Source organism: Leucoraja erinacea, chromosome 5 (genome assembly GCF_028641065.1).
Source record: "Leucoraja erinacea ecotype New England chromosome 5, Leri_hhj_1, whole genome shotgun sequence".
NCBI classification, from domain to species: Eukaryota; Metazoa; Chordata; class Chondrichthyes; order Rajiformes; family Rajidae; genus Leucoraja; species Leucoraja erinaceus.
In genome coordinates this window covers 66,925,769-66,940,536 of record NC_073381.1, presented here as the reverse complement: position 1 = coordinate 66,940,536, position 14,768 = coordinate 66,925,769, and the positions used below count along the sequence as shown (strand labels likewise).

Sequence of the window (14,768 nt, the reverse complement as noted above, 5' to 3'; positions counted from 1 at the left end):
ACGTCTTTGGAATGTGGGAGTAAACCGGAGCACCCAGAGAAATCCACTTGGTCACAGGGAGAACGTACTAACTCCATGCAGATAGTACACGTAGTCAGGATTGAACATGGGTCCCGGGCGCAGTAAGGCAGCAACTCTACCATTGTGCCTTTGTGCCGCCCATTTTAGTGCTTGTGATGACAAATAAAACATTGGACAGACAGATTCAGAGGGGAGAAAAGTGAAGAAAGTGTGAAGTAGTGAAAAATTGTAGAATGACGATGCATTACTTTCACCCATCTTAGCATAATGAACTAAATTGAACTGAAGGAATAACTATTTCACACATTTGCTACAAAGTGTAGCAGAGTCCCTGAAGGAAATACCCGAATAGGAAAGCACCCTGGATATTTCAAATTAGCAAATGGGGAAAAAAAAAAATCAGGAGACAGAAAATAGTTGGAAATATTCTGAATTGAGGATCCAATATAATCACCAGCAGACACTGACTGAGTGGCCTTATTAGTGTGTAGGTTTTTTGTATAGATATGGCTTTAGCTTGCTGCATTATGTTCTTCATGCTTTTATTCACTCCGCTTTGTGTTCTACAGGGATGTGATGAGCTTGGGAATTACATTAGTTGGGCATCAGAAGAAAATCATGAGCAGCATTCAGACTATGAGAGCCCAGATGCTGCACTTGCATGGTACGGGGATTCAAGTGTAACAGACCTTTTCTCCCTTCGAGCAAAAGGGAACAGACTTTGGGGGAAAACAAAAAGACACCATCTGCTGCTAGTACTGTCAGTACCAACATTCTTCTAAATTACTTCCTGTGATGGATCAGAGATTCAGGGGAAGGTGTGCAACAATGTTCCTCCAAGCCACTGAAAAAACAAAGAGGTCCTTTTACAGCACAGATTGAGAGTGATTGGAACGTGCACATTATGAAGAAATTACTACCTGCAATGTTTAGAACTTTACAAAGAGAAAAAAAAAACACAAAAAAAAACCGCAACTTCGGATTCTAACCTTTTTTGTCTACTGGGCTTTTTAAAGGTGTACATATCAGTTTATGTAGACTATATTTGTCAAAGACACTCGCCATGTTATGGTTAATCAATTAAATCATTTTCAAGACTTGTGCTTGCTGAATGGGGTTCGTTCAGCCATCTTGTTCTTCTTACCTGCAATATCGGAAGGCTTTCACTGCAACCCCAGTTCTTAAGTATTCATCCATGAATCTCTATCTACCCCTTTCTGATACCTATGTGATGATATTGAAACTGATGTGCCACTTGTAGGCAATAGCCATTGTAGTTTAAATCTAAAAAGCTTTCACTTATTGGAAGTTGGCGCTCTCAATAATTTCCATCCATTGTTACCGACAGGAGGATCATTTACAGAGACTTTAAAAAATAATTTTCCAGTTGCAAAAGCTTCCATTTTACTTTAAGATTGTATGCCGAAAAATCTAAACAGAAAGGGAATTATTTTGAAGAGAGTTAAGGTTCCTTGAAACAGATCCTTATTTTTTATGTAGGCTTTTCAGACCTCATAAAATAGCATGGCACCTTAGTTAATATAGTGATGAGAGAAAGATTAAAAACAATAAAATTAGGAGAAAGAAAAAATATTGCAATCAACGGTCAACTGAATGGTTAAAAAATGTTTGGGTTTAGACCAAACTAAAATATGAAGTATGATGTGGAATATGGCAGTGGAAAGGAATGGGAAAATGTATATCATATTAGGTATATGTTTGCAAATGAGCTGTGGTGATCACAGAATATGGCATAAATATGAGCCTGTCCATAGGTTCAAGGCTCATATTTGTAGATACACTAATGTATCTAGATATGATGGAAAACATCAAACCGACCGAACTCTGATCTAAGTCCTTTCTCAGTGGAAAAGTGTTTAAACCCAGAATGTTATTGTCACAACCCAACTCATTCCTCCAGTCAATTGGATTTTTCCAACCTGCATTTCTACTCGACTGTAGCATAATTGATGGTTACCTGGTCCGCAAAGACCCACAGAAGATTCCAAAGAGTGGAGCTTTTTACTTTCATGAGAGACCCCACATATCAGATCAGAACTCCATTCTCATGTCCTGAACACGAGGGATGCAAATACTTCTATGTAAAAGTTGTAATTTATTTGTACTGTCATTTTTTTATGCAAGTTTGTCTGTAGTGAGCTCAGTACACACTGAAAATGCACTATATTTTTCTATTTCACTGACAGAGAATCACAGACAACTCATTTATTTTCAGTTGTACATAATATTAACTAATTAATAAAAATCACATTTAGGACCAAAGAAGGTTGTAGTTTAGCGAACATCTAAACAAAATATCTAAAGAGATGTCATTTTTTCCAATTTTCTTTTTTCCCCAGATCATGTATAGTGTTTTTATAATTGCTTTCATTATTTTGTGTTTATATAGTCTATTATTTATTTCTGTTTGGTTTAGAGACAGTGGCCCTGAAACAGCACAGGGTCTACCAGTGTCTTGCAAGAACTCCAACAGGAGGCCAGTAGGATTTCCAGGAAAGTGACAGAGTTAGATGATCATTATTACTGTTTGCTTTGGGTTATACACCAGTATCCTGCTGGAGTTACAGTAGGATTGGTAGAACTCCTTCAAGACATCAAGAGACCAGTATAATTCCAAATGGTTTCTTTCCTCACAAGAATACAGTGAATTCTGTTGAGTTGGAATCTATATAAATATTTCATTAGAAGTTTTGTGATTAATCTGATGGTCTTATTTTTCAATTGTTTGTAAAAGACTGTAAATATATTTTTTTGAAAACTACCACCATGATTTCCAGTGGGTTTATTTCAATTGATACAAATCGACTTTGAAACTGTTTTGACTTTGTAAAGTTATTTTAACTTTTAAAGAGATACAATGTGGAAACGGCCCCTTCAGCCCACCATGTCCGCACCGATCAATGATCACACATACACTAGTTCCATGTTATCCCAATTTTGCATCCTACACACCAGGAGCAATTTATGGAGGCCAATTAACTTACGAACCTAGGAGGAAACCGGAGCATCCGAAGAACACCCACACGGTCATGGGGAGAACATACAGACTCTGCAGAGACAGCTCTTGTAGTTAGGATCGAACCTGGGTCACTGGCACTGTACAGCAGCAACTTTGCCACTGTGCTGCCCTATTGTACAGTCACCATTGTATAAATTATCTGGGCCAAAAAGATAACTAAGGCTTACACTTATAAATTACCTTTCATTAAGCTTGCTACATAACAACACTCTACTGTAACAACATAGCTACTGAAGCACTTGTGTGATGTACATTCCCAGCTGCAGTGTGGGAAAAGGGGTCAATCACTTGTACACAAAAGGTTTTCATAAACAGCTGCGTGATTAGTGGGCTGATAATCTTTAAAACATGTTGATTGGCAGATAAAATTAACCCGGACACTTAGAAAAAAATGTCTGCCATCATAGACCAGAGGGAGCAAATTAATCCTTCCTTTATAGGTTCATATGCCCTAAATATTTTTTACCATCTTAAGATCATAAGTAATAGGAGCAGAATTAGGCCATTTTGCCCATCAAGTCTACTCCGCCATCCAATCATGGCTGATCTATCTTTCCTTCTCAACCCCATTCTCCTGCTTTCTCCCCACAACCTTTGACACCCGTTCTAATCAAGAATATCTCTGGTTTAAAACTATCCACTGACTTGGCCTCCACAGCCCTCTGTAACAATGAGTTCCACAGATTAACTACCCTCTGACTAAATAAATTCCTCATCATCTTCCTAAAGGTATGTCTTTAATTCTGAGGTTATGGTCTCTGGCCCCAGACTCTCCCACTAGTGGAAACATCCTCTCCACATCCATGGTATCCAGGCCTTTCACTATTCGGTAAGTTTCAATGATCATCCACCATCATCCTTCTCCGAGTAGAGGCCCTGTGCCATCAAATATTCATCATATGTTAACCAGAATATAATCAGAACGGTGTCATGGGTTACGGGGAGAAGGCAGAAGAATTGGTTTAGGAGGGAGAGATAGACCAGCCATGATTGAATGGCGGAGTAGATTTGATGGTCCAATTGGCCTAATTCTACTATCGAATGATTTTAACCCACTCATTCCTGGGATCATTATCACCTCATTGAACAGATGTCCTGGCACCAGCAAGAGGAGAGCACTCTCACAGGACCGCATGGTGAGCCAGTGTTACTGTGGGACTTGAATTCACAAAGTGGAGACAGAGGAGCAGGCTTTGGTTTTATGCTTGCAAATAGAATGAACTTGCACAGGATTTTGCTTGTGTTGAAAAAAAAAAATCCCACAAGCTGGTGGTATTGAATCCGCGTATAAAATGCAGGTGAGCCAGTTTGCGGCTTAGATTGTCACAGTTAACAATATACTTCAATCTAACACAAGGCAGGTCATTCATCTCATGCCAAGAAGATTATGCATGACGAGCACCGATGTGAAGCAGATTATCATCTTGTGCTTGATGGATAACAAAAGATTCACAGCCTTTGTGGGAATTTCTGTTCATACACATCATATTATCTGATACCCACAGTCAGAATTACCAACTAAAGGTCTGATGTTAGGACGGCTAAACGAGGCTCTGAAGGGTAAACATTTATATGCAGGACTGGAAGATTTTACCATAGCGTGAAGGAAAATGGTGGCAATAGCAAGGAATTTGGCTTTTACAAAAAGAGTAGGATAAGAGCTTTATATTCCTCCTTTTTAGGGGCAATAGATTACATTGAACAGAATGAAATTCAGTTGAACCAGCAGATTTTAGTCATGTGGAAATAGCACAAAAGGTTTGTTATAACTACTGAAATATAATATAAAAATTCCATCGAGGCACAAAAATATAAGAGAATAATACGAAGGATTTCAAGGGCAAAACAATGTGCTTCACTTACGATAAATGACTGTGGTATATTTCATTATGATATTGATTGTCCTTATGCAAGCAAATAGCAGCATTCATACAGAAACAGAGGGGGAAAAAACTCTGAAACCGGACACATTTGTTTCCTGAACGTACAAATTAATTTCAATTTGGATCCAGCACATGTTTTATTTATTGAGTTTTAATGAGATTATAGTTTTGTAACTCTTGCTACATTCCCCACTACTCAATAACAAAATAATCAGTCCCATAGGCCACTGCCTGTCAGAAAATGATGGCTTTATTCTAGAAAATATTCTGCAAGATTCAACTTGTGTGGGTGGAGTTTGGCGCAGAAGCAAGCAGCAGGCGCCCCATTAGGAATGCAGTTTGTTCCATTACTCCAAGGCTGCGGCACATAAGGGGACTCGTATGAGAATATACGTGACATGATTACATGTCTAAAAAGTAATGCTGACAGGCAAATAACCCACTACAAAAAAAAGGTAAAATAAAAAATAATTCTATATTGACACAGCCAGAACAAATGGGTGTCATCTTAAAACTGGGGCATGACGTGTGCTTTAGATGCTTTACCCTGAGGACATGCCGGGGATTAAGCCGGATGCAGTGATTTTTAATAAAATGTAGACGACTGCATTTAAGCTCTTTCGTTTTTAACTAGTGTGTCATTTTATAGATTTGCTAAGAAAATGCTTGTGAACCTTCTCAAAGAGTGTTTGCCACCCTCACTGCACTTTTATATTCTGCAATCTGTTATACCCAGAGACATTTGAACCTGTTTTTCCAGCTATCTTGACAAAAATAACCACGTTATTTGATGATAATTACAATTCTACCATAATTTTGAATCATTTTAAGTTCTGTCATTCAGAGAGAGGTATATATTGATCAGCATTTTTAAAGACATTTATCTTTTTTTTTGTGCAGTGTTTTTAGGTCAGTATTTTTAAGGTTGAATGGATTCCTTTTTATTTTATGTTTAGCGTGGCAAAGGTTCAATCGCTAAAACCTAGCACTGTGTCTCATCTGACACTTTGCCACACTTACAACCCAGTGGTATGAATATTGATTTCTTTAACTCCAAGTAATTCCTGTACTCCCTCTATCCATCCCTCCCCACCCTAGTCGCACCAGGTTCCCATTCTCACCTAGCAAACAGTTAACAATGAATGGCCTGTTTCCTTTGTCATATTACCTTTTTGCATATCTTTCATTCATTTGTTCCATATCTCTCTACATCATAGTCTATATCTCTCGTTTCCCTTTCCCTTGACTACTCTGAAGAAGGGTATCGACCTGAAACGTCACCCATTCCTTCTCTCCACAGATGCTGCCTGTTCCGCTGAGTTACTCCAGCATTTAGTGTCTATTTTCAGTTAATACCAGTTTCTGCATTTCCTTCCTACTCACTTTGCCACATGCTACCAGAGATTTCAGGTTAGATTACCGATGGGCAGTAACCAACACACTGCAGTACATTGCAGAGAACGCAAAGTGCTGGAGTAACTCAGCGGATCAGGCAGCATCTTTCGAGGTCATGGATAGGCTATATTTCCATTCGGAAGACTTTTTCTTAAGACTTTTTTGGGAAGGAGACAGAAGTGGTCTAGATAGGGTTGGGGATTTATAAGGTGTCTGTAGAGAGGAGATCGCCAGAGTTGATGTGATCAGTGAAGGTCTGGAAGATGATGGCCTGGAGCACATTAGCTGCTTTTTTCATTACATATCACAGAAATAACAAGAGGACAATCATAATACAACTTGGTACCTACCACCAACCTCCCCACACTAGCACAATTTAGAGTCTTATCAATATGATATAGTTCCAAACGTCATCAACAATTTGTTTTCAACATGGAAAAAAAAAGTACATTCCAGACATGTCTGATCTTACATCATGGCTGCGGTCACCTCCGGAATTTATTAAATCTGGTCAGTAGTTCATTAAGAGGAATCCTTGCCTTTGGGTAGTTTTTTTCTCTCATTTTGGAATATGTTTGTGGTTGCCAGTAATCAGGCATATCATCCTAGAACAATGTGCAGTATTCCCCAGGGCAACATCTTAAAGTCCAATAATCTACAGCTGCATCAACAATACATTTTAGCCTACTCATAAAATCAGAAATGGAAATGTTCACTGGTGATTAAAAAGATATTCAAGACAGTTTCCAATTCCTCGACAAATAAAGCAGCCCATTTCTGCACCCACAGCATGCGGGCAGGGCCCAACAAATGGCAAGTAATATTCGAGGCTCAACAACGCAAGCGAGGGACCATCTCCCAAGAAAGACTTCACCATATTATCACCTAACTGTGCCAGAGCATAAATGGACCAGTTACATAATACTGTGAGGTCCAGGGGAGGTTAGCTGAGAAACTTATGGAAAAGATATTAACAATTGTCATTCCAAAGTTTTTCTTCATTATCTACAAAATAAATCAGAATTGCTGTAGGAAAGGACTGTGCCCTGCCTAAAGTGCAGTTCATCTACAATGAAGCTCATCACAGCTCAGGACAAAACAACTTGTTTGATTGAAATCCAACCTCCAGGATTTCCATTCATTCCTTCCTTCCATCACTGGCATATTATGATAACTGCCATGAACCATTTCCAAGTACACTGCAGCAAATCATTGAGAATAATTTCAGAGCACCTCTGAAATACCAGACATCTACCACTAAGAAATGCAAAATCATCAAGCCTGTATGAATAACACACACTGCACATTTCCCTCCAAGGCACACACACCATCCTGATTTGGAATTAAAGCATTATACCTTCATTTTCTTTCCCCCCCATGTCCAATTGCTAGAAAAATTATCCAAGAACACCATGGGAGAATCATTCCCCAAAATCCTTCAGCAGATCAACAGTTATTTGGGATGGGCAACAATCATTCTAGTGATATCTCTGTCCTATAAACAGAAAAATGATAAAATAGAATGTATATTCCCATCATTTTCCATGCAATTGCTTACTTCATTCAAATGTGATTCTTTACTTATTTACATATATTGCTTTTAGAATTATACCAACCTTTTATATTTGCTGGACAAATAAATAAAATGCATCTGAGAGCTAACCAGCCCCTAAATCTTTAGTAGACACTTTGTATAAAGACTCCAAAACAAGGCTACAACATTTTCTTTACATCTGAAATGTGACGATCTAGTACTTTAAAGATAAGATTCTGTTAATTCGAGCAATGTTGTTTTAAAGAGCACACTCAAGTCATTTCCTCTTAGTTTATCAGCCCATATCCCTACCGGTAATAAAAGCAACTTTCATCCAATTTAATGTGTGCAAGCTGCTGCTAATGCAAACGCAGTAACAGCTGATTCCCGTGTGCATTCTAGAGATACATGTAGTCATTGCATGAGGCCGCTGCTCAATGGGACAGAACACAATGTGCCTTGCAAGTTAATTTTGATTTAATCTTCAAATATTATAGAGATTACACCTACATCAAAAGAGTGCTCTTAAGGTGCTTCTTAGCAGGCAATGACAGGTTTAAATGGTGTTTAGTCTGCAATCCTCGTTATCTCCTTATAGGTCTAGTTTTACATTGCCTCTAAAAATGCTTCATGCTTGATTTAAAATAAAACAAGTTAAAATTATTTAATGTCTTTCCCTGCCTTATTTTCCAGAGGAGATGCAATTGATCCAGTCTTTGACCTTCTCGCCAGGAATTCTGTCAAGCTTTGATGCAGATATTGTGAAGTGAAAGGCGAAGTGAAAACTGTGAACTGCAAGCTGATAGCAGTGATGAATTTGCAGACTGTGGCAAGCAACAATGGAACGATCACTCTCAAACACTGCCTTGCCCACTCTGTGCATGAAACTGCCTACATGCACTCGTGAGACAGATAAAATGAAGGCAAATTAATCTGAGCTAACTATCCCACTGTATGTTGCCATTGGGTAGAATTGTCCCTCAGATTGGAAGATAATTGTGGTTGTCAGAGGACAATAATCTCACCTCCAGAACAATGTGCAGACTTCTTTAATGCAACTCCTCAACAAATGAAGCAGTCTTCTGCCTGCTATGAAGATAGACATAATATAGACACAAAATAACTTAGCGTGTCAGGCAGCATCTCTGGAGAAAAGGAATAGGTGACTTTTCGGGTTGAGATTCCTTTTCTCCGGAAATGTTGCCTGACCCGCTGCGTTACTCTTTCATATTGTGTCTATCTTTGGCGATAACCAGCATCCACAGTTCCTTTCTGCACATCATGTCTACCAGGAACTATGCAGGGGCGCCATGTTACGGTTGTACCAAAACCATGCTTAGACTACATTGAGTATGTGTGTGTGCAGTTCTGGTTGCCACACTATAGGATGGATGTGACTACAGGAGGGAAATAGTTGCAAAATGTCCTGATGGTCTTTAATATATATATATATATATTTTAATCGAAGAGTAGACACAAGGCCAGTTGCAGAGCGATCACAAACCTGAGGTCATTAATTTAAAAAATGACTGGGTAGGAAATGTGAAGGAGGAAATAGAATTAATGTTTTAGACCTACAGCACTTCCATCATAACTGGGAAAATTAAAAAAAATTATATGCAGGTTTAAATTAGAAGAGAAACAAGGGTGGGGTGGGGCAGGGAAATCATAAGAACAAAGGGAGAAGGAAAAGGATAGAGAAAGTAGAAAACAAAGTGTCGTCAACTCGGCGATGCTGTTGGTGACATTGGTGGCAGCTAATCCAGAGGCTCAGTGGCGCAATGATAGGGTTGCTGCCTTGCAGAGGTTTGATCCTGACTAGAGGTGCTGTCTGTATGGAGTTTGTACGTTCTCCCCGTGACTGTGTGAGTTTATCCACAGATGCTCCGGTTTCTTCCCACACTCCAAAGACGTTCAGGTTTGTAGGTTAATTGAGCTGGTCGGCGCAGATGGACCAAACGGCCTGTTTCCGCACTGTGTTTCTAAAACTAAACCTAAATTTGGGTGAGGTACAATGAGCAGTTGGGGGGAGCGTGGCACAGGAAATGTCAATAAAAATCTTTGGATGGATGTACCAGTTGTTGACGATCTGAAATCATGAAAATGTTGAGAAAATCCAACAGACCAGGCAGTGACATTGAGATATAAAATGAGTTACATCTGAACTGAGAAGGGATTGATAAGCCAATAAAACACCAACTGCTGGAAATTTGGAACAAAAACACTATGCAAGCCAGACAGCATCTATGGAGAGAGAAACAGAACCATTGTCCAGGCTGACAACCCAGCCCCCCACTCCATAATAAGAGGTCATCCTTAGAGGACAATTCTACAACAATGTAATATAGTGTGACTACAATTAGTAAAGAATTCAGGAGAAATATCTGGCCTTTACCTGCCTCTGGTTCCCTATCCTCTACTTTCAATCTGAAGAAAGGTTGCAACCAGAAACATCACATTTTCTCCACAGATGCTGCATTACCGAGTTCCTCCAGCACTTTGTGTCTATTAGGAGAAACATTTTTACCTAGAGGATTTATCTTGAATGTGAAATTAGATATCATGTTGGAATGTTTGTGATTGGCATAGATGTCTTCAAGGGGAAATGGACAAGCATGAATAAGAAAACAATTAAAAAATATATTGAATACGAAGCAGAAAACTCTGGAGAGCATTGTCACTATGGTAAACTAGGGAAACAAGAAATTACAGATGCCAGCATCTGAAGCAAAAAACAAACTGCTGGAGGAACCTGGTAGGTTAAGCAGCATCCATGGAGAGAAAAATAAACTGTTGACATTTTGAGTTGAGATCTTGCATCAGGATGGAGAGTGGTGAGGGAAGGTAGCTGGTCTGAGGAGGAGAGGGGGACACCGGCCTGTGGGTCTGAGGAGAGAGGGAAATGGAGGAGGGGAGGAGGGGAGGAGTGGAATTGGAAGATAAAGGCAGGTGAGTGATATGTGGAAGTAGTGGGAGAGTCTAGGACTAGAGGTCATAGCCTCAGAATTAGACTTCCTTTAGGAAGGAGATGAGGAGGAATTTCTTTAGTCAGAGGGTGGTGAATCTATGGATTTCTTTGTCACAGAAGGTTGTGGAGGCCGTCAATGGATAATTTTAAGACAGAGATATACGTATTCTTGATTAGTATGGGCGTCGGGTTATGGGGAGAAGTTAGGAGAATGGGGTTAGGAGAGAGAGATCAGCCATGATTGAATGGCAGAGTAGACTTGATGGGCTGAATGGCCTAACTCTGCTCCTATCACTTATGACAAGGATGAAAGACAAAGGAGGTGCAGATGAAGGCAGATGTTAAATGGGGTAGAGAAGAGGGTGAAGGTGGAGACAATTGTTGGAAGGTTATGAACAAAGGCTCCAAGTGCCGGAATCTATTAAAGGAGCAAAGGTGATAATGGAAACATGATCAATGTTCACGGGATTGGGTAGTAGACTACATTGGAAAAACATGAAGTGCTGTTCTTTTAGTTTGCGTTTGACCTCACTCCGACTAAAGCTAGACAGGTTGGGAATGAATTCTACTTTGACTTCCCTTCCCATTGGTGAAATGTCCCCATGTCCAAACTCTGTCAGACAGAGTTGTCAAAACTGATACATATCAGAAGTGGAATCATGACTACTGAAGTCCATTCAACTATAAATGACTATTCTCATACTGCAGTGCTGGTCAGGTTTTATATGTTACATCCTCTGATCATGGATGATCATGGTGTGGGGTGTTGTACCCCAACATGCACAAGACACGGTCCAAGCCAAATATGTGGACCTATCCACTGATCCACTTTCAGAGTACAGTAAGCCCTCATTATTATGGCCCTCTTTATAACAGAGCCCTCTTTAAGAACAGATTTTAGTTATAATGGACCGACCCTCATTGCCATACCAGCCTGTCGACACCAGCTCCAAGCTGCACTGCCACTGCGGTCTCTTGCAGGGTGGACATACCACTGCCACCCCCAGCCCACACAGCTGTCTCAGCCATCTCCAGGCTATCTCTGCTGCCACCATGGCCCATTACCTGCACTCCAGCTGTTGCCCACAGGTGGCAACCAATGACTCCAGCAATCTTCACCTCGCACCCTGTTACCAGCAGGACAGGGCCATCTAATTGCCTGGATTCTAGGCTCAGTTACAAACTGAGAGCCTGATGAAGGGTCTCAAACCGAAACGTCACCTTTCCATATTTTCCAGCGATGCTGCCTGAGGAGTTGAGTTACTCCAGCACTTTGCCCTTTGTGTATTAACCAGCAACAGCAGTTGTTTGCTTCTACTACTTGTACAATGATATCCCCTTACTCTGTTATAGTGGACAATCATCAATAATGGACACCTTTCTCCACCCCCCCCCCCCCCCCCCCCCCCCCCCCACCCATGGTTTGTTATGAACAATAGTTTACTGAACTGGCTTATGGCCTTAGAACAATAGACAATAGACAATAGTGCAGGAGTAGGCCATTCAGCCCCTTCGAGCCAGCACCGGCATTCAATGTGATCATGGCTGATCACCCAAATCCCCCGACTCCGCTATCATTAAGAGCCCTATCTAGCTCTCTGTTGAAAGTATCCAGAGAACCGGCCTCCACCACCCTCTGAGGCAGAGAATTCCACTGACTCACAACTCTCTGAGAAAAACTGTTTCCTCGTATCCGTTCTAAATGGCTTACCCCTTATTCTTAAACTGTGGCCCCTGGTTCTTGACTCCCCCAACATCGGGATCATGTTTCCTGCCTCTAGCCTGTCCAAACCCTTAACAATCTTATACGTTTCAATAAGATATCCTCTCATCCTTCTAAACTCCAGTGTACAAGCCCAGCCGCTCCATTCTCTCAGCAAATGACAGTCCCGCCATCCAGAGAATTAACCTTGTAAACCTACGCTGCACTCCCTCAATAGCAAGAATGTCCTTCCTCAAATTAGGGGACCAAAACTGCACACAATACTCCAGGTGTGGTCTCACTAGGGCTCTGCACAACTGCAGAAGGACCTCTTTGCTCCTATACCCGACTCCTCTTGTTATAAAGGCCAACATGCCATTCGTTTTCTTCACTGCCTGCTGTACCTGCATGCTTACTTTCATAGACTGATGAACAAGGACCCCCAGATCCCATTGTACTTCCCCCTTTCCCAACTTGATGCCATTTAGATAGTAATCTGCCTTCCTGTTTTTGCTACCAAAGTGGAGAACCTCACATTTATCCACATTAAACCTCATCTGCCATGCAACTGCCCACTCCCCCAATCTGTCCAAGTCACCCTGCATTCTCATAGCATCCTCCTCACAGTTCACACTGCCACCAAGTTTTGTGTCATCTGCAAATTTACTAATGTTACTTTGAATCCCTCATCCAAATCATTGATGTATATTGTAAATAGCTGCTGTCCCAGCACCGAGCCTTGCGGTACCCCACTAGTCACTGCCTGCCATTCTGAAAGGGACCCGTTAATCCCTACTCTTTGTTTCCTGTCTGCCAACCAATGTTCTATCCATGTCAGCACTCTACCCCCAATACCATGTGCCCTAATTTTGCCAACTAATCTCCTATGTGGGACCTTATCAAATGCTTTCTGAAAGTCCAGGTGCACTACATCCAACTCCAGTGCAAATGTACTTTATTATTTCAATTCCTTCAAAACTGTACAGCATTACACATAGCAACAGAAATAAATGGCTGCAGCACAACTGTTGTAAAGCCTTGCGGTAAAACAGAGAGCAATTAACAAAAGAAAAATGTTGTGGCTAGGAATGGCCTTAAAACTCATCAATAAAACTTGCTGTCCTCTGAAATAGGATTTTGTATCCAGCCGTGTCCCTGAACAAACTACATCCAATAACTGCATTCAGTACGCATACAATCACACACAATACAGAAAATAGCAAGCTGGACAAAATGGTGTCAGCCTTCTTTAATTTGATTACTACTACTACAGCCTGTTTATTTGAAAATAAGACACATGCAGAGTGAACATTTGTACAACCCAATAAATCTAAATCATGTACCAGTCTTTCTTAGCTCTCAGTTTTCTTCTTGGAAGTCTCTGGCCTTAGTGCCTCGGCCAATAAGCCAGGAAGCCCAGCTTGGTGCTGTGACTGAAGGCAAATCATTACCTTTCCATCTCCTTATATGACTGGCAATGGCTACAATCTGCAAGGCTTGGGAGCATTCAGTTCACCTCGCAGCAATCTGGCAAAACACGTCAGGTATGGGACTCATCTCACTGAGGTTATCAAATGGACTAAAAGCAGGGGGCCGGAAGCAGAGACGGGCTGGCAGAGGGTTCCGCAGATCGGATGGGGCCATGTGGGTGCCGAATGCTCTGCCGAGAGAACAAAGGGGGACCCAGTGGAAGTGGGGGGAGGGGCGCGCTAAGAGAACAAAGGGGTGCCCAATATGGGGGGTGCCACAAACAAAGGGGGACCTGGTGTGGGGGGACCGCTGAGAGAACGAACGGGGACCATTGGGGGCTAAATGGAATACATTGTAACTTTGTCGGTGCCCTTTATGTAGCGACTCTTTGCATACCTGTATATGTTAAACAAAGAATCTCACTGTAAAATGTCACATTTGATAATAAAGTATCATCATTCATTCACCTTATTGTGTCTCACCTAAATTCAAGAGTTTTCACTGTAGGAACTGTCAACCAGTTTGTGAGAAATTAACATGCCCTTCAACAAACAATTGCCCCAATTTTAGAGCAGTGCTTGGAAACAGAGGCACAAAGATTGCTGCTATTATTTTTTTGGAAAGTGACAAAACTGCACGCTTTATATAAATGGTCACTAATAACATCGCAAGAGGCGATGATATGGAGGGGAAGATTTTTTTTTTTTTTAAACTTTTGCTTTCTTCACTCACTGACATATTAATTTCATCTGAAG

General features: G+C 40.9%; 1 protein-coding gene across 4 annotated transcripts in view; it reads left to right on the top strand.

Annotated features, from left to right (window-relative positions):
- The window catches only part of epha7 (eph receptor A7), a 252,404-nt gene extending 247,022 nt beyond the window's left edge, over positions 1 to 5,382 (top strand). For all 4 annotated transcript variants that reach the window (XM_055635837.1, XM_055635835.1, XM_055635836.1 and 1 more), the window contains one exon: positions 591 to 5,382. In XM_055635837.1, the coding sequence (XP_055491812.1) occupies positions 591 to 705 (115 nt within the window). In that variant the 3' untranslated portion in view covers positions 706 to 5,382. The remainder of the gene's footprint in view (positions 1 to 590) is intronic.
- Positions 5,383 to 14,768: the final 9,386 nt, after the last annotated feature.